This window comes from Schistocerca cancellata, chromosome 1, assembly GCF_023864275.1.
Source record: "Schistocerca cancellata isolate TAMUIC-IGC-003103 chromosome 1, iqSchCanc2.1, whole genome shotgun sequence".
Classification (NCBI taxonomy): Eukaryota; Metazoa; Arthropoda; class Insecta; order Orthoptera; family Acrididae; genus Schistocerca; species Schistocerca cancellata.
Genome location: NC_064626.1, coordinates 610,561,365 through 610,583,507, shown reverse-complemented (window position 1 = coordinate 610,583,507; position 22,143 = coordinate 610,561,365). Strand labels below are relative to the sequence as shown.

Here is a 22,143-nt window from a genome sequence, read left to right as displayed (position 1 = left end):
TTGATTTGGGGGAGGAGACCAAACATTGAGGTCATTGGTTCCATTGGATTAGGGAAGGAAAGGGAAGGAATTTGGCTGTGCCTTTTCAAAGGGACCATCCCATCATTTGCCTGTATAAATTTAGGGAAAATCATGGAAAACCCAAACCAGGATGGCCAAATGTGGTTTTGAACTGTCATCCTCCCGAATGTGAGTCCAGTGTGCTAACCATGGTGCCACCTCGCTCGGCGAACTGCTATTCTTTAAAAGAGGATGTTATGTTTAAGCTTGCTTTGTTAAAACTAAATTTCAGTAAAATAGTTCTTACGGAAATTTCCTTGGTACTGACAGAAACATTTGTTAAAGGTAGGAATTCCTTAAAAGTGGCTCTGTTAATGTGGTATTTTACTGTAATACAGTCTTGTATGCTGCAAGTTTGTTTGTCCAGCCCATGTTTCATGGTCAAATGAAACTGTGTTTCCTGAGACCTTTCCAAGTCTCAATCATCTATGATGCATATGTGCAGATGGCAGCGACGAATGAAAATTTGTACCAAGGCCAGAATTTGAATGTGGGTCTCCTGCTCACTAGGCAGAAGCGCTAACCCCTGTGTCAACCTGGCACACTGACTTTGCACAACTGCATGTCTTGCTTCTTGATCCAAATTCCCATCCATGCCTCAACCCACTTGATATTCCTCCTGACTCAAACATAATTGCAAAGTCTGTCCAACTGTATTGGAATAGCAGCTCAGTCTAGTGATCAGGATCCCCGGTTTTGAATCTGGGCCGTGGTACAGAAATTCATTTGTTTCTTCAGTCTGCATATATATGTCATAGATGTGTGAGGCTTGAAAAGGTTATTGGAACTGTATAGTTTAATTTGATTAAAGCACCTATTCCCTGGTTTCAGGCAGAATCCCCCATTTTGTGTGATGCTGAGGTGCTGTTCCGATATAGCTGGAGAGCCTGTGAAATGCTGTTCCAGTTTGGGGGGAGGGGGTGGGTTGGGGGGGGGGGGGGGGGAGGATACAAAGTGGACATAGGTGTGAATGGGAATTTGGATCATCTGCCTAGTGGGCAGGGGAGCTCCCCCCCCCCCCCCCCCCCCCGGACACACACACACACACACACACACACACACACACACACACACACACACACACACACAGGTATATATAAAATCAACCTGACTGATAGTGGGTCTGCACAACTGATTGCAACTTGCTGGACCTGACTGGTCGGGTTGACAACCTCACTTGCCCATCACTTCTTTAGCCCACAGGGTTGCAAACTGAGATTAATTACTGGGCAAGCCTCGTGTTCTGTGTCAGGTCTGCATGGTATTAAGTTCTTTGCTACATCTTTGTGGGAAATTAATAACACAAACAAAATCAGCTGTGGGATTTCATCCTGTCTGCCATCTGGTTACTGCCTCTCCATTTATTACAATCCTAATCAGTATCTATTGAGTATTTAGGTCTAGGCAGTGGGGGATTGTATACCAATATTTACTGATCCACAAACATTCATACAGTTTACAGGAAGAACATGTCTTAAAATCCCAGTCTGCTTAGTTAGCTGGAATCAGGCCATCTATATTCAAAGAAGAGAGAGTCAGAAACAAGTATGTACAGTTACAGCTCCTAGATTATTTCGGCCTATGTCTGGTTTGTGCCTGTGTCACCAATAATATGGTCAACCTGCTGAATATCTGAAGTACTTGGCATCCACAAGGTTAAAAGGGCAACAAACTGTTGGTTACTGTTCGATGTCCTAGCGACAGTGAAGGACTTCGCCTATTGCACATGGAGCTCACTGCATAAGTAATGATGGTACAATTGCCAGCTCACGGGCCCTCTCATGATAATAGTCATCTCTGCTCCAATGTGATCTCGTATTCAGAGTGATTATCAGTAGTATTGTTAGACATCCAGTTATGTGATACACTTTTGTTATACATATTGTTATTCTATCAGAAACTGGTGTGGCCACTTGGCATAACACATTCTGTGCAGAATGGTGCCAGACGCAACAACTACTTGAAAAACTGAGGGGCTGTGATGGAATGAGATAATCTGTTTTTCATTATTTGCCCCTGTTCTTATGTCCCTTTTGAGAAAATTTTCACGAGTTGCAACATTACTGTAAAGCAGTGTCATTAAAAATTTAAATTAAAAAGATATTTCACATTTCCAAGAAATTTGGGTGGGGTAGAGGAAGGGACACCATGATTTTATACAGGAATTTGGAGGTCTTTATCAAAATCTGGGTAGAAATCCCTTTGAAACACCTCAGCAACAAATTACATAGTCACAATAATTATCCATATTGGCATTGGAGTATCATTAGCACTTTGCTTTTTATTCTTCAGAGTAAAGTGTGTTTTCAGATCGTGCAGCATTTCGATTGTAGATTGTATTTTATTGTTCCTGTTGTCTACATAGCAGCTTATGCATAAGACATTGGACAAGTCAAGTTATAAATATACAGGCTGAAAGTCATTTCAAGTCTTGCATATTTAAGCTTACAATAATACACTTTACACGTAAGTATCTATATAACACATTTCATAAATTTAAATATTCTTCAATGGAGTAAAAGCAGTGATGCTGTAAATATGACTTTAGAGATTTTCCAAATGTATTGACCTCAGTGATAGCTTTTATGTTTTCAGGAAGTTTGTTATAAAGCTTAACTCCCATGTGAAAAGTACCTTTTTGGCACAGTGCTGTGCTGATTTGAGTCATTTGTAAGTTTCTGTTTTGTCTGGTAAAGTGCTCATGTATATCACAGTTTTTTTGCAGTCTCCAGTCCTTGCCTATTACATTTAATTTAAAGAACAAAAGGGTTTCCATAATGTATACACATGGTAATGGAGGAATACCAGATTTCTTAAACAGGGGTTTACAAGAGTCTCTAGGCTTCCACCCTAACAAGATTCTAATGACCCTTTTTTGTAGTTTAAAAGTGCTATTAGCTGTTTTAGAGTTTCCCCAGTAGGTGACCCCATATCTAAGACGAGAATGAAAGTAAGCATGATATGCATTCAATACTGTTTTCTCACCAGAGCATGATTTTAATGAACAAAGAAGGTAACATGTTTTGCGCAGTTCTGCATTGAGATATTCAATATGCTTATTCCATCTGATATTACTGAGATATTCAATATGCTTATTCCATCTGATGTTACTCTGCAGCCAAAGTCCTAAGAATTTGGTTTCAGTACTGTTACCAACTGGTTCGTCATTAATAGAGACTGATGGGATAAACATGTCCTTGTTAGGAACATTGTGGAATTTTAGAGCAACGGTTTTCTTACTGTTTATTACAAGCTGATTATTCTGTGCCCAGCTGCTAAATTGTTTCGTGACCTTAACTGTTAATCGTCGTCTCCTTTTAGTAGAATCGTGGTGTCATCTGAAAATATGATTGTTTTGTGTGCATCAGTATTTGAGCTTAGATCATTTATGTACAGAAGATGTTTGTTCTGGTTATTTAAAATTGAGCATTCAGATGCCAGAGTGCAAGACTAGTTTATGGTAGTAAGGAGAGTGACTTACGATGCTGCAGTAGTAACAGCTGCTTTGTTCTATTCTTTAGTTTGGAGGCTAAGTCTAATTTTTCATGGCATCCTAACCAACTTCTTTCAGTGTGCATACCATTAACTTACTTAACTTCACTGTTCTGCTCTAGAACTTCCATCAGCTTCTTCACCTGCGCTATTGTACTTTTCTCCTTGTGATCAATAAATTTATGGCTGCTATCAGCAAGCAATTTTGCTTTCCCACAAAGATTCTTGCTGTGATAACGTTCAGTGCTTACAGATGCAAGACAACAGAGTGCACTACTTTGAACTGGAACATGGATGTTTCTGGTTACATGACAAAGTTAATTCCCTCTGCTGTTGAGTATACAGATCGTGTTTGAGGTGTTTTCCTGAGTGATACTACTGATGTCATCTTAATTAACAGCATAATAACCTTGTTTTGTAGACCAATGCAGTGCTCATTGTAGATGGACAGTTTTGCCCCTCAACCAGTCCTGTAACTACTGTTTGCCAAATGCAAGTGCCTTCTTCAGACTGAAGGGCTGTACAGAGCAGATAGACTTTAAATTTTACAGGGAGAAGTCTATATACATTGATTTTCACTATTCAAGAAATGTTTATTATCTATTTGCATTATCTGTGAGGTACTTAGTTCTGAAAGTGTAAGATTGAATGGGGGTTTTAGACTTAATGCTCGATTATAAATGGTTTTGGTTTCTATATCTAGACAGTTGCAAATTAGATGCACCAGTGACGAGACCATAGATTGTGGGGAGCCTATATAACATTATGACTCCAAGTCTTTCAAGTTTTCACATGAGAGAGGGTTATTATGGGTGCTGGGTTCAGTATCAGCAGGGCAGCATGTCTAAAGGTGACTGACACTATCTACATGAGGCATTTAGGCTGGTCACAGATGCATACAGTACAAGCCCTGTCCCCATCCCCAGCCTCTGCCCTGAAACTGCCCTGCCTTGAAACTGCCACACACCGTTGGGTGGCTTGCGGAGTATAAATGTAGAATGTAAATATAGAACCATCTGGTGACTGTTCTTAATGGCCTATCACTCATATAGGTTGTTGTCTGACCACAGTCGCTAATATTTGGCCTGTTTGAGTGTGTCCCCAAGGAAATGGCATTCATCAAATGTTCACAAGCGATACGGCGTTTTTTGATCTGCACGATGGTAGACTAGTCTGATTTTTTTTTACCAGATTCTAGTCTGCACTAGAGGATGAAGTTGACTGCTAACTTGAATACTCAAAAAGCTAATTTTTATCTGCAGCATTAAAGAAATTCTACTCCATATTCCGTTATAAAAGTGTACTTTTATGACATCTTATTCCTGTACCGCATTTAATTACCAATTTAATTTTGTCTCAGTGGTATTGTCAAGATCTATTTACCAAATAATTTCACTGAAGACATCACAGCTTTTTATATAATCTTGAAGGGACTCCAGCAGACGAGATGTATTTAAACTACAAAATTCTTCAGCAGCTCAGGCATTTTCGCATACACTAAAATCTTTCACTATATGTTTCCAGCGCTCCATTACATCCATGATGCCTGCCATTGCCTTAGTACATTTAGGGAAGAAGGTGATACTGTACATAATTGGGTGACTGGAAGTTAGTGATAGCAAACTGCTATCATTATATGACATGATTCACCTTCTGCTAAGAAGACCACCAGCATGTTGGCTGTGGCATGTGAACATCAGCTTGTAACATTTAAGGGGTTTGCTTCCTCTTTAGTATCGCATGGGTGGCTGTTGTATTTAACACACTCTATTTTGGGTGATGAAAATCTTTCATACCTCTAAAACATTTTTGTATATCTTTGCATCTTTGTCCAAAAGTGCTAGGATGGTACAACTAGCTCTTCAGACTAGGCTGTAACACCCAAGATTTAAAAATTTTCTAGTTTGCAGCTGTTTACATTTTTTTTTTTTTTGCCAGTTTCATATCTTTAGTCATTTTTAGAATTTTGCTCTTTTGTTACTTTTAATTCACACATTTTACCATGTGATTAATTTATTAGGAATTTCATCTTAGTGACTGGATGCCGATGACCATTTAGGTATGCCCATAGCCCCGACAACAACAGAAACAGCAACAAACAGCTGTGCGTCTAGAGCTATTTTTTCCCTTCAAAACTCTTACCAACTGGTTCACTTGAGTTCATTTTGTGTGTTGTTTCAGTTTGATTATTCTAATTCCTCCCTTTTTCTCTTGAAAAGTGCTATGCATGATATTCTAAATATTTAGTCACAATTGTTTTAGTGGTCTTAATGGTGGATGTTGCTGCTTCAACATAACATCCTTTGGCAAGGATCAGAATGAGACAGTGTTACTTTGGGGTCTCTTGGACATAACAGAAGTGTAAACTTTTTTAATGTGACGTCCTTATTAAATGCTTTTAGCACCAGAAACACAGTTTAAGTACACTGCTGACCATTAAAATTGCAGCATCAGGAAGGTTAGCAAACAACAAATTTTACTTACTATATGTATACTGTTAGCAGGAAGAATATGTGAGTTGGTGATTTGGAAATATTCAGAGTGCAAAAATTGGTGCACAGAGCTGATAGCTCTGGCAGCAATAATGGCTCTAACCTGGTTGAGTGTTGGGTCGAACTGAGCGTGGATGTCGGATACAGTTGCCGTGCGGGATTAGGCGAGCGGTCTAAGGCGCTGCAGTCATTTACTGTGTGGCTGGTCCTGGTGGAGGTTAGAGTCCTCCCTTGGGCATGGGTGTGTGTTTGTCCTTAGGATAATTTAGGTTAAGTAGTGTGTAAGCTTCGGGACTGATGACCTTAGCAGTTAAGTCTCATAAGATTTCACATACATTTGAACATTTTTGACACATGCAGTTACATCATTATTCCAATTCTGTGACAGAGTTTAACTGTCTCAGCAAACACGTTACCATATGTTTTCAGTGAGTGAGAGGTCTGGAGAATGTGCTGGCCGGGGCAACAGTCAAACACCCTCCATATTGAGTTAGGTCTGTATAGCATGGGCAACATGTGATATTGCATTATCTTGCTGAAAGATGATGTCACGGAGACCTCAAAGACGGGCCTCAAAACATCAAAGACATACGGTATTTTATGGCATAAGCTTCCCCTTGCATATTCCCCTCATAAGATTTTTCATCATTAAAAATTATTTTATTAATATCACACACAGTTCCCTCTCCTGGTTCATTCTTAATGGAGTGACCTTCAAATGACCTGACAGTGAACAACACTGGACACAGTGGTACTTGACATAAAAATATTTCCATTGTCACAACATACTGTAAATTTAACAAGTGGAATTGCAGATGTATTTCTAGTTCAGTTTGTTATAAGTCATTATAATATTGAAATATTCAGACTACGCAGCAAAATTTAAATTAAATGTTTTATCTTACACTGATACAACCGAATGAAAGCTGCAGGAAGACATTTCTCCATTGATCCTCTTTCAGTACAGTAGTGACGGAGATAAAAAGATAAACTCATGGCTGCAAAGGCAAGCTCCAAATCATTCTGGGGTCCTAAAACAGGGAAATATCCCAAAATTGTTAATGTGTAATTGCATATGTCAATTAACTTCGGAGTAGTGGTTGTGCTGTCTCTTACAAAATGAGTCAGAACAAAGATTGCGAGATAGCTACTGTGCTCAACATTGACAGAAAGGATTTTATAGCAAGCATTGGTTGGGTGATTTGTTTTACGAGATGGCATAATCTCAGTCTACGAAGGAGACCGTCTTCATACCAGCGTTTACAGTGAGACAACATAGATAAGGCACTTGAGTTCCATTGTTACATAACATAAGTGCAGTAGCAATGTGACTATTTGCTCTTCCAGGTTGGTAACGCTGACCAGACGCCAATGTTTTTGATATGTTGCATAACACCACCGTTGCTCCATCTGGCTCGAAAAGTGTACTTCTTAAGGTGGCTGGAGTGGAGAAACTAAGAGGCACAATGATGTGCACTACAGCAGACGGCAATAAACTTCCACCGTATGCCATCTTTAAAAGTAAGACGTTACCAATATCCTCATGGAATTTACTTATGAGTTCAGGAAAAGGACTGAATGATAGCAGATTTGATGGCGGGGAGAAAGTCTTGGGAGGATGACCAGGGACATTATTACAAAAGAAGTTCTTTCTTGACCTAGACAGTTTCTGGGATGACCTTATGGGAGCTGTAAAGTACAAATTGAAATGTATGAAGTCCCATCTTGTCACCATCCCTGAAGGTTTAACCTCCATTCTTCAACATTTAGATGTCAGCATCAACAGACCTTTCAAAGAGCATCTTCGACACCTGTATTCAGAAAGGATGGCGGTGCGATCTTATCAGATGACTCCAGGAGGCAAGATAAGGAAACCATCAATATAGACGATGTGCGAGTGGATCCATGCACGGGAGAAAATTAATGTCGATATTATTAATAAGAGTTTTAAAACAACTGAAATTTCTTGTGCCATTGATGGATTTGAAGAAGACATGTTGTGGAATAGTGAAAATGGAGATGATGATGTGTTATCTGAGCCTGAAAATAGTGATGACAGTGATGAAAATGATGCTGAGAGAGGGAGAGAGAGAGAGAGAGAGAGAGAGAGAGAGAGAGAGAGAACACTACATTGCTGCTCTTCATTGCAGACATAATGAAACTGTGGTATGAATCCAGTTCTTTTGTGTTAATTGAAAATAAGTAATAGCAGATACCACTTTTTCACAACTACCGTAAATTTAACTTTTATGTACCTAGTACATTATTTTGCTGTCTTTCTGAATTCTTAAAAAGCACCACTCTACTACTTGTATAATTCCCTCCGTCTCAAGAAAATTTTTTGAGAAAAAGTTTGCAGTAAAATACGGTATAGTTGCTGTCCAAGTTACTGAGTATGACAACCAGAAATGATGATGATGGTGGTGGTGGTGGTGGTGGTGGTGGTGGTGGTGGTGGTGTGTATCCAGTGGTGCCTTACACGATCAAACCAGATGCTAGGCCTATATGGTAAAGAGGAATGTATTATGACAATGGTCATTCTCCTTGGAGCCTACACACACACATTGTGAAACTGTGTGCAGAGCCTGGACTCAGGTGAAAAGACAACGCATTGCCACTCCTGTGTCCAGTGTTGTCGGGTACTCCACTGTTGGCATGTATCTATCTGCTTCCTTGTCAAAGGATGCCACAATAATGATCACCGTACTGACAGTCCATGGTACTCCAGACATTGTTGCATTGTCTGTGTGGATACTTTTTTTGTAGCAGGATCCCATTTCCTGATGCAAGGTTCATGGTATGGCTGTACAATCCTGCATGGCCGCACAAACAGTATGTCTTTCTTTTTTGACACTAGTCACAGGGGACTGTTGAGATGCTGCATGGTGCTGAGTATCACAATCCTGAGCCCATCTATACTATATATGCCTGTCAAAATAATGGGAGCCCAGTGTGAGCATCAATATTGAGGAGTGATTAATTGCAATCTCGAAATGCCACAATCCTGTCGGTGTCGAATTTGAACAATTGCCTTCTTACCCAAGGTGTAACATGATCTCTTCATGACAATCGACATTCTGCTGCAAAATAATTTCTTATATATGTAATATAGATGGTATTGCTCCTGCCTACTTTATGCAGTTCCACTGAAATTGCTGATGGTAATTTGACATTCGTTACTTGCCACCTTCATGGTGTTGCCATGTTAAGCAAAACAATCAAGATGTGAGTAATTACAAGTATTTGGCTTTTGTCAGTGTCAGTGGGTTTGAAGACGAAACAAACTCTTGTTTGTTGCATTAGGGGTGTCTTAAAGTGATAAATTATTGCATGTACAGTGTCAATTTAAGGGCTGGTAAGATCATCATGTGACTGAAATTTGTGTGCATGATATTTATATGTTGTGGATGATGATGCAATCTTAATGCAACATGATGATGAGGATTGTGGTCTTGGTTGTGAATGCCTGTGTGTTTCTATTATAGTCTTTTGAGAAGAGTTGAAATGGTAGGAATTACTGTTATTACATTTTAAGAGTGTGGCACATGTTTTCATTGGTGTTTTTCGTTGCAGGCCACCTGGTCATCATGCCATGAAAAGTGAATACTGTGGTTACTGCTTCTTTAACAATGTAGCGTTGGCAGCAGAACATGCCTTGAATAATTGTGATATATCACGTATTGTTATAGTTGATTGGGATGTTCACCATGGTCAGGCAACTCAGCAAATGTTTTATGATGATCCTAGGTAAGAGTTGGGGATTAGATGTCATGGAATGCAGTGTAAATTAAGTTTGGGAACACCTTTTGTGTGTATTGTTGTAAGGTGCTACAGATCATGGAGATTTTGTATACATATCCTTATGAAGGAAAATTATGGAGAATATTAGAGGCTGACAATTATTGAACTATATGAAATAAAATCATAACAACTTGCGAATGGTTTGTGTTAGGATGTTCAAACTGCTCGGTTGGCCACAGGGCATGATGCGAATTAGTATGCACATGCACATGCACATGCACATGCCCATGCACCTTGTTGTTGTCGGCCATTTACATGTGAAAATGTCACGGTACAGTGTGCCTGAGAGTATAGTGGTTTTGAAGGCCTACTGTGCAAGCAGTAACAGCCCAACTGCGGCTCAAAGGAAGTTCATGACAGAGTTCAAGACAGACGACCCAAGTGTGCTAACAATCAAGAATTTGACTCGCAAGTTGGAGAGAATGGGTAGTCTTCGTGATGACAGTTTTACCAATGTCAGTCATCCAAAAAAAGGTGGAAATGCTTGAAAACATTGAGAAGACAGGTGCTGTGTTTCAAACGAGCCCCGGGAAATTGATAAGATGAGCTGTACAACAGGTGAGACTCAATCGGGAGACACTGTGACAAACCCGCAGGGGCCCGAGGTTAGAATAGGCCTGAGGTATTCCCACCTGTTGTAAGAGGCAACTAGAAGGAGTCTCACACCTTTTGGACCTTATGTGATGGTTCCCTGTAGGGTTTGAACTCCATTTTTCAAAATTTTCCCGAAGAGCGAGCCAATTGGGGAAGGGTGCCTTACGTGGTGCATCGTGTCCATCGTGCATTGGGATCTTTAGCCCACTTTCTCGTTGTGGCATTGCAGTCCTGCTCATCCTCCATCTCTTGAATGAGGACACCTTCCTGGGTGTGTTTTCCTTCACCCACTATGCAGTCTTTGTTTTCTGTGCCGATGATGACCTTGGAATTCTTTCTACCTCATATCCAGCACAGTAGCCAATCCATTATGGTGGGGCCGCCAAGTACCCTGTTGGTTGTAGCCCCCTGACTGCACAGGAATCACTCTGCTGATGCCTGCGCTGTTAACTCACCAAGTATGCCAAGGAATAGATGCCTGTCACCCTGGGCCATTGGGGCTCCTGGCAATGGCCATCCTGCCAGGTGGCCTTTGCTGCGGCTGGGTGGCACCCATGCGGAAGGGTGGCATCAGGGCGGATGATGCATGATGAAGCATACCACACGATCACTTGCTAGTGATCAAACGCCAGCAGTCTCTAACTGCTCTGTCTCAGTACAGTGCAAGGAAGTTTGATACAAAAACGTCCCCCTCCCTGGCCACAACATCAGAGGAACACCAGGCTAAGGATGCCAGTGAACTTTATTTGTCCCGATACCTCATACGTACGAGAGCTGATGGGGACAACTTTGTCTCAATGAAGCCTCAGTTTTTTTGAAGAGCATTTAGAGGACAAGTTTGGGGAGGTGGAGGGCTTGTCCAAAATGTGGTCAGGATCTGTCTTGATAAAAATGGCATCCTCTGCCCAGTCATGGGCGTTACTCTGTTACCTTCACGCCTCATAAGATCTTAAATATGGTCCAGGGTATTATATTCCACAGGGACCATCTTTTGCAGTCTGATGACGAACTGCGCACCAGCTTAGAGCGACGAGGCATTCATTTCATCCGGCGCGTCCATCAGGGCTGAAGGATAATCAGGTTGCCGCCGGTGCCTTCATCTTGGTCTTCGAGGATGACACATTACCCGAGAAGGTCAAGGTCATGGTCTATCGCTGTGACGTCAAGCCCTATATCCCTCCCCGCGATGCGGTACTTTAAGTGCTGGAAGTTTGGCCATATGTCTCCCCGCTGGACTTCCAGCATCACATGTCGAGATTGTGGATGTCCACCCCATCCCAATACTCCATGTGCCCTGCCTCCCATCTGTGTCAACTGCGGAGAGCGTCATTCCCCTTGCTCACGAGACTTAAGGATTTTACAGTAAGAAAGGAAAATCATGGAATACAAGACCTTATGCCGCCACTACGAAAACGGTTGTAGCCCCATCAGTTCCGTGAGTTCCAGTTGGCTCTCAGAGCCGGAAGACAACACCTGCCCACTTGATGGTGGGGTCACTTCCCTCCCTGTTGCTCCTGCACCACGTCCCTCGGGAGCACTGTCCCCCCAACCATCGGGGACACCAGTCGTTACTTCTCAGCCGGAGAAGCGTAAGTCTTCTTCGGCTCCTCTCGCTAGGAACGGGTCCCTTGGGTCACTCCCTTCCCAGGTTTCTGCTAGTGTGAAAGATGACACTCGCCAGTGGCTGAAGTGCACTAAAGCAGCTGGTTGTAGGCCTTCACGATCATTCTCAGTCCCAGAGACTGAATCAGTGAAGCCCTCGCAGGCAGAGAAACCCAAGGATCAGCAAGAGAAATCCAGAAAGAAGACTCCCAAGGTCAAGGGAATTGCGGTGGCACCCACACCACAACTGCCTACAAGCTGTGCATTTGAGGATGAGGTGAAGATTCTGGCATCCGCTGAGGGCCTAGATCTCGCCAGACCCTCAGACACAATAGATATAGCCTGTTCAGGAAATTAGTCAGTGGCAGCAGGTGACCCTGAGGCATAGACTGCATCATTGAGTGTTTCATGCCTTCCCAGTCTCAAGATCATGTCATCCTCCAGTGAAATTGCGGAGGTTTTTTCCACTACCTGACTGAGGTACAGCAACTGTTAAGCTTTACACGTGCTTTCTGTATTGCCCTCCAGGAAACCTGGTTCCCGGCAATCGGACCCCTGCCCTTCGTGGCTACAGGGGATATTACAAGAACCGTAGTGCATATAATAGTGTCAGGTGGCATTTGCGTTTATGTCCTGAACTCTGTATGTAGTGAACCTGTGCCCCTTCAATCTCGTCTTGAAGCTGTGGCTGTTAGGGTATGGCGATACAGGAAATAACTGTCTACAACGTGTATCTCCTTCCAGATGGTGTGGTGCCCCTGAACATATTGGATGTACTGATTGATCATCTCCCTCAACCTTTCCTACTTTTGGGTGATTTTAATGCCCATAACCCCTTATGGGATAGCACCATGCTTACTGGCCGTGGCAGAGATGTCGAAAATTTACTGTCCCAACTCGACCTCTGCCTGTTAAATACTAGGGCCGCCACACACTTCAGTGTGGCTCATGGTAGTTACTTGGCCATTGATTTATCAATTTGCAGCCCAGGACTTCTCCTATCTATCCACTGGGGAGCATGTGATGACCTGTGTGGTAGTGACCTCTTCCCCATCTTCCTGTCACTCCCCTGGCATCATGCACACGGATGCCTACCCATATGGGATTTAAACAAGGCAGAGTGGGTGGCCTTCGCCTCTGCTGTCACCATTGAATCTCCTCCATGTGATGCCATTGATGTTGTGATTGAGCAGGTCACTGCAACGATAATTTCTGCAGCGGAAAATGCGATCCCTCCTCCTCTAGGTTGCCCCCGGCGAAAGACAGTCACTTGGTGGTCACCAGAAGTCGCTGAGGCAGTTAAAGAGCGTCAGTGAGCTCTGCAGTGACATAAGTGGTACCCTTCCCTAGAGCACCTAATAGTCTTTAAGCGGCTCCATGCCCATGTTCGCCTGCTTATAAAACTATGGAAACGAGTGTTGGGAGAGGTACGTTTCGACCATTGGGTGCCATACGTCACCTTCTCAAGTCTGGACGAAGATCAGTCAACTTTTTGGGTACCAGACCCCAACAGTTTACTAGGTGTTAACATCGATGGCGTGCTGTCTACCGACGCAAACGCAATTGCCGAGCACTATCCTCGAGCCTCTGTGTCGGAGAACTACCCCCCAGCCTTTGGCACCCTCAGTCCCCAGATGGAATGGAAAGTCCTCTCGTTCACTACATGCCACAGTGAACCCTCTAACGCCCCATTTACAGCGTGGGAGCTCCTCAGCGCCCTTACACATAGCCCCGACACAGCTCCTGGGCCAGATCAGATCCACAGTCAGATCATTTAACATCTATTGTCTGACTACAAGTGATATCTCATCATCTTCGACCGGATCTGGTGTAATGGCATCTTTACATCACAGTGGCGGGAGAGCACCATCATTCCGATGCTAAAACCTGCTAAAAATGTGCTTGATGTGCATAGCTATCGGCCCATCAGCCTCACCTACGTTCTCTGTAAGCTGCTGGAACGTGTGGTGTGTCGGCGGTTGGGTTGGGTCCTGGAGTCAAGTGGCCTACTGGCTCCATGTCAGGGCAGCTTCCACGAGGGTGGCTCTATCACTGATAATCTTGTGTTCCTCAAGTCTGCCATCTGAACAGCTTTTTCCAGATGCCAACACCTGCTTGCCATCTTTTTTGACTTATGTCAAGCATACGACATGATCTGGTGACATCATATCCTTGCCACATTGTATGAGTGAGGTCTCCGGGGCCCACTCTCGATTTTTATCCAAAACTTGTAGTTCTGTACTTTCCGTGTCCAAGTTGGCCGGGCTCTGATAACCTCGTTGTTGTGCGCCCTAAAACACTAATCATCATCCATCCATCCAAGTTGGTGCCTTCCATAGGTGTCTCTCCACTGTCACTTCCTCTCGATTCTTGACATGTTCTGGTGCTCTGAAGTTGTTTACACCGACAGATCGATGGCTGATGGTAATGTTGGATTCGCCTATGTCCACAGAGGTCATATTGAACAGCAATCCTTGCCCGCTGGGTGCAGTATATTCACTGCAGAGCTTGTGGCCATATCTCGTGCACTTCAGTACATCTGTTCCTGTTCTGGTGAGTCGTTTCTTCTCTGTTCTGACTTCCTGAACAGCTTACAAGTTATCGGCCAGTGCTATCCTCGCCATCCTATGGTAACAAACATCCAGGAGTTCATCTCTGCCCTGGAACGGTCCAGTCGTTCACTGGTGTTTGTGTGGACCCCGGGACAAGTCGAAATCCCAGGAAATGAACTTGCTGACAGGTTGGCCAAGCAGGCTATCCGGAAACCGCTCCTGGAGATGGACACCTCTGAAACTGGCCTGTGTTCTGTCTTGCACCTCAGTGTTTTTTGGTTTTGGGAGACGGAGTGGCATAACAGTATGCACAACAAACTGCATGCCATTAAGGAGACTGTGAATGTGTGGAAGTCTTCCCTGTGGACTTCTCGCAGGGAATCAGTTGTCCTTTGTCGGCTCCGCATTGGCCATACGTGGCTCAGACGTTACCTCCTCCATCTTGAGGACCCACCTCAGTGTTGATGTGGCTCCCAAATGACAGTCGTCCACCTCTTGCTGGATTGCCCAGTTTTAGCCGCTCTGCGGCGGACTTTTAACTTTCCCAGTATTCTACCTTTGGTGTTGGGCGACAGTGTCTCAATAGGAGCTATAGTTTTACGTTTTATTCATGAGGGTGGGTTTTATCATTTGATCTGAGTCTTAGCGCATGTCCTTTGTCCGTATGTGTCCTCCACCCTAGGGCTTTTAGGGTGGAGGTTTTGATGTGTTGCAGAGTGACTGACTTCTCCTTCTTCATTCTCATGGTCAACCAGCCACGGTAATCTGCTTTCTTGTTTTTAATCTCTTCTCCCTTTTTCTTGTGTGTGTCTGTGGTTTTCTTCCCCTGTTTTGTCCATTGCTGTGTTTGTTGTCGTTCTGTCGTTCTTCTGGTTCTTCCTTTCTCCTGTTGTTGTGCCATATGTCTTCTTTGTTTTCTTCTTTCCTTTGGGTGATTGTTCTACTAGGAACAAGGGACTGATTACCTCGCAGTTTGTTCCCTTTCCTCCCCTTTTAAACCAACCATTCAACGAACACTGTGACAAATTGTTGCTGAAGATCTGCATCTCTTCCCATACAAAATTTAAACCCACCAGTCATTAAGCCCCAGGGGCATAGAACAGCAGTTGTGTTTTGCCAATGCTATTGTCCACAGAATTGTTGAACAGGACTTTGATGTGAATATGATTTGGTTTAGTGGGGAAGCCCATTTTCGTTTGGATGGGGTGGGGTCATCAGTAAGCAAAATTGCTACATTTGGGGGAATGAGAATCCACATTTTGCTATGGAGAAGTCTCTTCACCCTCAAATTGTCACTGTTTGGTGTGCAATGTCCAGTCACGGAATGATCAGTGCAATATTCCGTGATGGCTCGATGGCTACCAAATGGTACGTGAAAGTTTTGGAAGATGATTTCATCCCCATTATCCAAAGTGACCCAGATTTCAACAAGATGTGGTCGTGCAAGATGGAGCTCGACCCCATCAAAGCAGGAGAGTGTTTGATGTCCTGGAGGAGCACTTTGGGGACTGCAGTCTGGTTCTGAGGTACCCAGAGGCCACTAGCATGGGCCTCTATTGACTGCCATGTTCTCCGGATTTGAACAAATGCGACTCCTTTTTGTTGGGCTATATTAATAATGCCAAAACCATTGCTGAGCTGAAAATAGTCATTCAGGAGGTCATTGACAGCATCGATGTTCCAACACTCCAGTGGGTCATGCAGAATTTTGCTATTCGTCTGTGACAGATTGAACACGTCATAACCTAAATCTGAATATCTGTAGTGATGTTTACATGTTGAATAAAGTGTGTACATGCTGTAGTTTGTAAATTTTTTTTTTCGATATAGTTCAATAATTGTCACCCACTATGTTCTACCATTGCATTTATTTGCATTATATGTTAACGGCAGTGTTTTACATCCGCTGACTTAGGTGATGTTTCATACTAGAACAATGTTGTGCAACTGTTATTTAGAATAACACTTAGTTTTCAATGTGTTAACACATTCAGCCACCTCCATACTTCGACAAACTGCAACATTGTCTAATTCTTCATATTTATGAGAATTTTAATACCTAACTGCTTAGGAGTACTTAAGTGTGAACTGATTCTCTGCTGTCTCTCCCTCCACTCTGCCCAGAATGTGACTAATAAAAGACCAAAAATTTTCGTCTTTTTTGTGTGTAAAATTGCCACACAACTAAGAGACATTATTTATGCTCTAGGTAAACAGTGTTTCTTGTCATTAAGCAAGAAAGGAAAGATGAACAATGAGATATAAGGTCTTTGGGGTTGTTAAGACATATTAATGTTTTTCATACTGGGGTAATGAATAACAAAATTCATTATTCTTTTGCATCAATGTGTTAATTTTTTGCTGTCATATGTGTTCCTTTTGAGAAAATTGTTCACTTTTACTTGCTTTTATCTATATGTAGCTAGTAAAATTTACAGACGTTTATACCTTGTTGTTATTGTGATCTTCCGCCTGAACACTTGTTTAATGTGGCTTTCTGCACTAGTTTGTTCTGTGAACATTTATTCATCTCTGCATAACTACTAACTGCTGCAACATAAATCCATTTAAATGTACTTACTATATTTGAGCCTTGGTCTCCCTCTACAAGTTCTTGCCCTCCACACTTCCCTCCATACAAAATAGGTAATTATGTCAGGCCTCTCTTCTTTAAATCAGGTTGTGCCATAAATTTCTTTTCTCCTCCATTTGGTTCAATACCTCCTCGTTAGTTACTTGATCTGCCCATCTGATCTTGAGCATTCATTTGTAGCACCACATTTCAAAAGCTTCCACTTTCTCTTTGTGTGGACTGTTTATCGTCCATGTTTCACTTCTGTACATGGCTTACACTTGAGACAAATACCTTTAGAAAAGATTTTCTACATTTGAATTTATAGTCAATGTTAACAGATATCTCTTTCTTAGAAAAACTTTTCTTGCTACTGCCAGTCTGCATTTTAAATCGTATCAACGTTGGTGATCATCAGCTATTTTGCTGCCCAAATAGCAGAGTTCATCTACTACTTTTTGTGTCTCATTTCTTAATCTCATTCCCTCAGCATCACCTGACTTAAATTGACAACAATCTTTGACTATTGTTTTGCTTTTGTTGATATTCATTATATACCCTTTTTTTCAAAACACTATTTGTGTTCTTTAGCTGCTGTTCCAAGTCTCTTGCTGCCTCTGACAGAATTACAATGTCAATAGCAGACCTTCAAGTTTTTATTTCTTCTCTCTGAATTTTAATTTGCTTTCCAAAATTTTTCTGATTTTCACCAACAGATTGCTCAATGTACAGATTGAATAACATTAGGGGTGGACTCCAAACTTATCACACTTTCCTTCTCAGTTAATGATTCCCTTTCCTGTCCTTTGTGTCTAACTGGAATCTGGTTTCTGCACTAGGTGTAGATAAAATTTCTCTCCCTGTATTGTATCGCTGCCACATTCACTATTTCAGAGAGTGTGTGATGGCCCTTCACCACATATCGGCCTTAGCAGTCTGGCCCCATTCTGTATATGTCTAGTTCTCTACGGCTGTCTGCTAATGCAACAAGTTTCTTCCTTGTGTGGCTAATTCCGCCAACAGCTCTCGATTCTGCTGTCTGACCGGACATCTGTCTACCAGGGTCACTGCATACTGGGACATAGACCCTTGCTCCAGGCACAGGTAGGCTTCCACCGGTGTAACCTCATTCTCCGTTTGGGTCTTTCCTTCATGGTGACATTATCAGATTTCAGGCTTAAGCATATGCCGTGACGAACACACTACATGGCAATGCACTTTGTGACAAGCATGTCAGATACAAAGTATTGACACTTACCTGCACTGCACCATCCCACCTATCGATATGTAAAATAGTGCTTCGTGCTGAAAGGCACTGCTAACAAAGTTTCAATCCTTGTGTCTGCAAGAGTGATGTTTGATGTTTGTGCTGGTGAATACTCCACAAGAAGTTGGTGTGTGTTCTGTATCCCATACTCACCTGGTTGTGTAAGGAGTATTTATTTTTGGGGGAGTCAGCACTAAGGATGCTGTTTTTAGAATGCGGCTATTTTATTTAGTGTTATCACACCAGCAAGTGACTCTCACTAAGAACTATTAAATTTTGAGATCATTCTGTTAGTTTTTACTAACCCCTTGTGAATGTTATACAGTATGCAGTACCCAGCAAGCGTGTTCTCAATTCTTCATCTTCAGATTAATTTTTGTGATTATTTTATTAAGTTAGGTAGGGATACTTTTCTACAAGAGCATCCCAGTCACCATTGTCAAAAGCATATTTCAAAATATATATAAATGTTTTAAATAAAGTTTTGCCTTCCTCTAACATACCTTCTAACATTATTTCTGGTGGCAGTATTGGTTTACATGTTGCTGCATTTCTCTGCAGCCCAAACTGATAATTCATGTCAGTGTTGTGCAGCTACGACTTATTAAACTGATAATTTGGTTATATTCACACTGCTCAGCCCTGCCATGCTTGGAGCTGGAATTACATTCTTTTTTGAATTCTGAAGGTATTTCACCAATCCGATACTAGGTGGAATAGTTTGTTTGTGATATGCTCTTTCCAGGAACTCAGTAATTTTGCGGGAATGTTGTCTTCACCAGAGGCCTTGTTTTGCCTTAGATCTTTCAGTGCTCTGTCAGATTCTTCTCACAGTATCATATCTCTTTTCTAATTTTTATTTTCTTCCTCTTTTTGAAAATAAATGTCTTAAAGTCCATATTCCTCCCAACTTCCGCTTTCCCTTTTTTATTTAGTACTGACTTGCCACGTGAGTTCATGATATTCGTGCAGCAGCTCCTCTTTTTAATTTTCCTTCAAAGGATATTCGTACAGTTAAACAGAAAGAAAATGCAGTAATTTTATATTAATGACAAAAAAGATAAAACTGTTACTTCTTTTATAGGGTTGTGTACTTTTCTATTCATCGTTATGAACATGGCTCCTTTTGGCCAAATTTGAGAGAGTCTGATTATGACTACATTGGGGAAGGAAAAGGAAAAGGATACAACTTTAATGTACCACTGAATAAAACAGGAATGACTGATGCTGATTATTTAGCTATTTTTCATCACGTTTTATTACCAGTGGTTTTGGAGGTATGTATTTCTAACTACACTTACTTTCTTCAAGTTTTAATGGGCAGTAATAATCAGAGTTATTAAATGAACATTTAGTAGCATCTGTTTTCTGTATTAATAAATATACCTTTTATGTGGGTAGAAAAATGCAATAATCAATACTGATTTATTTGAAACTAGACTACATTTTAAAATCTGATTTGGGGACACAGAACTCCCTCAAGTGAAGTGCCTGTGTATGCACGTTACTCTTCATTTTCACTTATGGTTTTATAATTTTTTTATTTTTTGTTTTTTGTTTTTTTTGTTTTTAGTTTTTCAGTTACTACACACTTTTAATTCCCAGTGTGTTTCTGAATCCTCACTTTTTCAAGTAATTGTGGTTTTCATTGAATTCCTCCTTTTTTAAAGTTTAAGAACTACCCCTACCCCCTCTCACATTTCCTTTCATGTGTGAGCATTATCTTGGCTCTGATGCTATAATCTTACTTCTGAATGTGCCTTGTAGTATGGTGATTATCTTTCTTTGGAGATCCTATTTACAAACAAAAGTATTAATAGTCTTAAATACCTCTTGTTATTTTATAATCTCATGCAGAGATAAAACCATAATTACAGGGAGTTCAGTTATAATTAATGAAATCCAGAAAAGAGGGCAATAACAAACCAGAAGGATGCAAAGGGGACGATGGTGCACTCAGTATAATAGGTGTAGATAGATATACTAGATACTGGATAGGAATATGCTGCCAAAACTTGAATGCACCAAATGAAATGGAAAGTTTGAGAACATTATGTATATTGTATGAATGAAAACGTGTGTTCTACTGAGAGATCGGTTTTTGTGCAAGAATGAACTTCCTCTGGAATGTGTTCAGTTGGAGAGCTGCTTCGTTTCTTTCGCAAATCCCATGCACAGGATCTCACAATGATGTAGAACATATGTTTCCAGCACCCACTTAACCATTATTATATTGCTGAATAAACCTGTCACCCACATTTCATTGGTTTTTGTGTATTTGTCTTTCTTCACACACTTAGAAACTATGTTGCCGTGTGTCTGTGTATTATTCACCATAAGCACAGTTCATCCTGGATATTGCTCTTCCATTCCTCATTCTTATATCCGTTTGCTTATTTGTATGAATATTTTATTACTGATGTTTCAGTTTAAACTAATATATCATTAAAAATAATAAAATGTAAATGGATAGATTAAAAATGTACTCACCAAAGGGTGGCAGGCAAACACACACACACACACACACACACACACACACACACACACAAAAGGTTTTAACTTTTACAATCTTTCGAAGCCAGTGATTCCTTCTTCTGGCAGAAGAGTTGAAGGGGAAGGAAGCGGTGTGAAAGAAAAGCACTGGAGAGGTTTAGGGAAAGGGGTACAGTTCTGAAAAGTCACCCGGAACCCTGAGTTAGGGGAGACTTGTTAGACAGGATGAGAGCAAAAGACTAACTGTTGAGGACTGCACTGGACGAAATTTGATAACTGGAGATCTTAAAGGTGGAAGACAGGATAATATGCGAGAAGGAGATTCCTGCTAAAACACCGTACATGAGTTAATAAGATTGAAAAACTAAGTGCATTGTATGTAACAGAGATTGGGGGGGGGGGGGGGGGGGACAGTGAGAAATAGACAGATCAGAAAATGAAAGATGTAGAAAACTAAAATGGAGTGAAGAAAGGAGTAGTTACTGTGAAGGAATGCTGAGATGGAAGGCGATAATGTAAATGGAGGCCAGGTGGGTGGCGAGAATCAAGGATGTGCTGTAGTGCTAGTTCCCATCTGTGAAGTACTAAGAAACTGGTTTCCGGGGGAAGAATACAGGTGGCGCATGTGGTGAAACGGGGGCCGAGGTCATGACTGTCATATTGTACAGCATGGTCTGCAACAGGATACTGTGTGTTGCTGGTATACCCCCTTTGCCTAAGCCCATTCATCCTGACTGATAATTTGGTTCTAGTCATGCCAATGTAAAAGGCCAAACATTATTTACATAACAGCTGGTATATGACATGTTGTTTCACAGGTGGTTCTCCCTTGATAGTATATGTTTTGCCAGTTACAGGGCTGAAATAGGTGGTGCTAGGAGGGTGCACACAACAAGTCTTGCAGCTGGAATGGTCGCAGGGGTAGGAGCCATAGGGTAAATAGATGGGTGTAGAAGTAGCCTAGTGTCTGACAAGAGTATTGTGAAGATTGGGAGGGCGATGAAAAGCTATTTTATTGGGAGGGCGATGGAAAGCTATTTTAGGTGTGGTGGGCGAAATCTCAGACACAAAGGATTTCATTTCAGGACATGATTTTAGGAAGTCATGCCCTTGTCGAAATAGCTGATTAATACATTCAAGACCAGGATAATACTGAGTGACAAGTGATATGCTCCGAAGCTGTCTTGTCTAGGGATTAGCAGTACCAGGATTGGATGT

The 22,143-nt window shown here is 41.7% G+C and overlaps 1 protein-coding gene across 6 annotated transcripts in view; it reads left to right on the top strand.

The window, feature by feature from the left end:
• Positions 1–22,143, top strand: part of LOC126182569 (histone deacetylase 6) — a 325,057-nt gene that overhangs the window by 92,249 nt on the left and 210,665 nt on the right. For all 6 annotated transcript variants that reach the window (XM_049924862.1, XM_049924864.1, XM_049924861.1 and 3 more), the window contains 2 exons: positions 9,618–9,791; positions 19,517–19,709. In XM_049924862.1, coding sequence (XP_049780819.1) covers positions 9,618–9,791; positions 19,517–19,709 — 367 coding nt within the window. The remainder of the gene's footprint in view (positions 1–9,617; positions 9,792–19,516; positions 19,710–22,143) is intronic.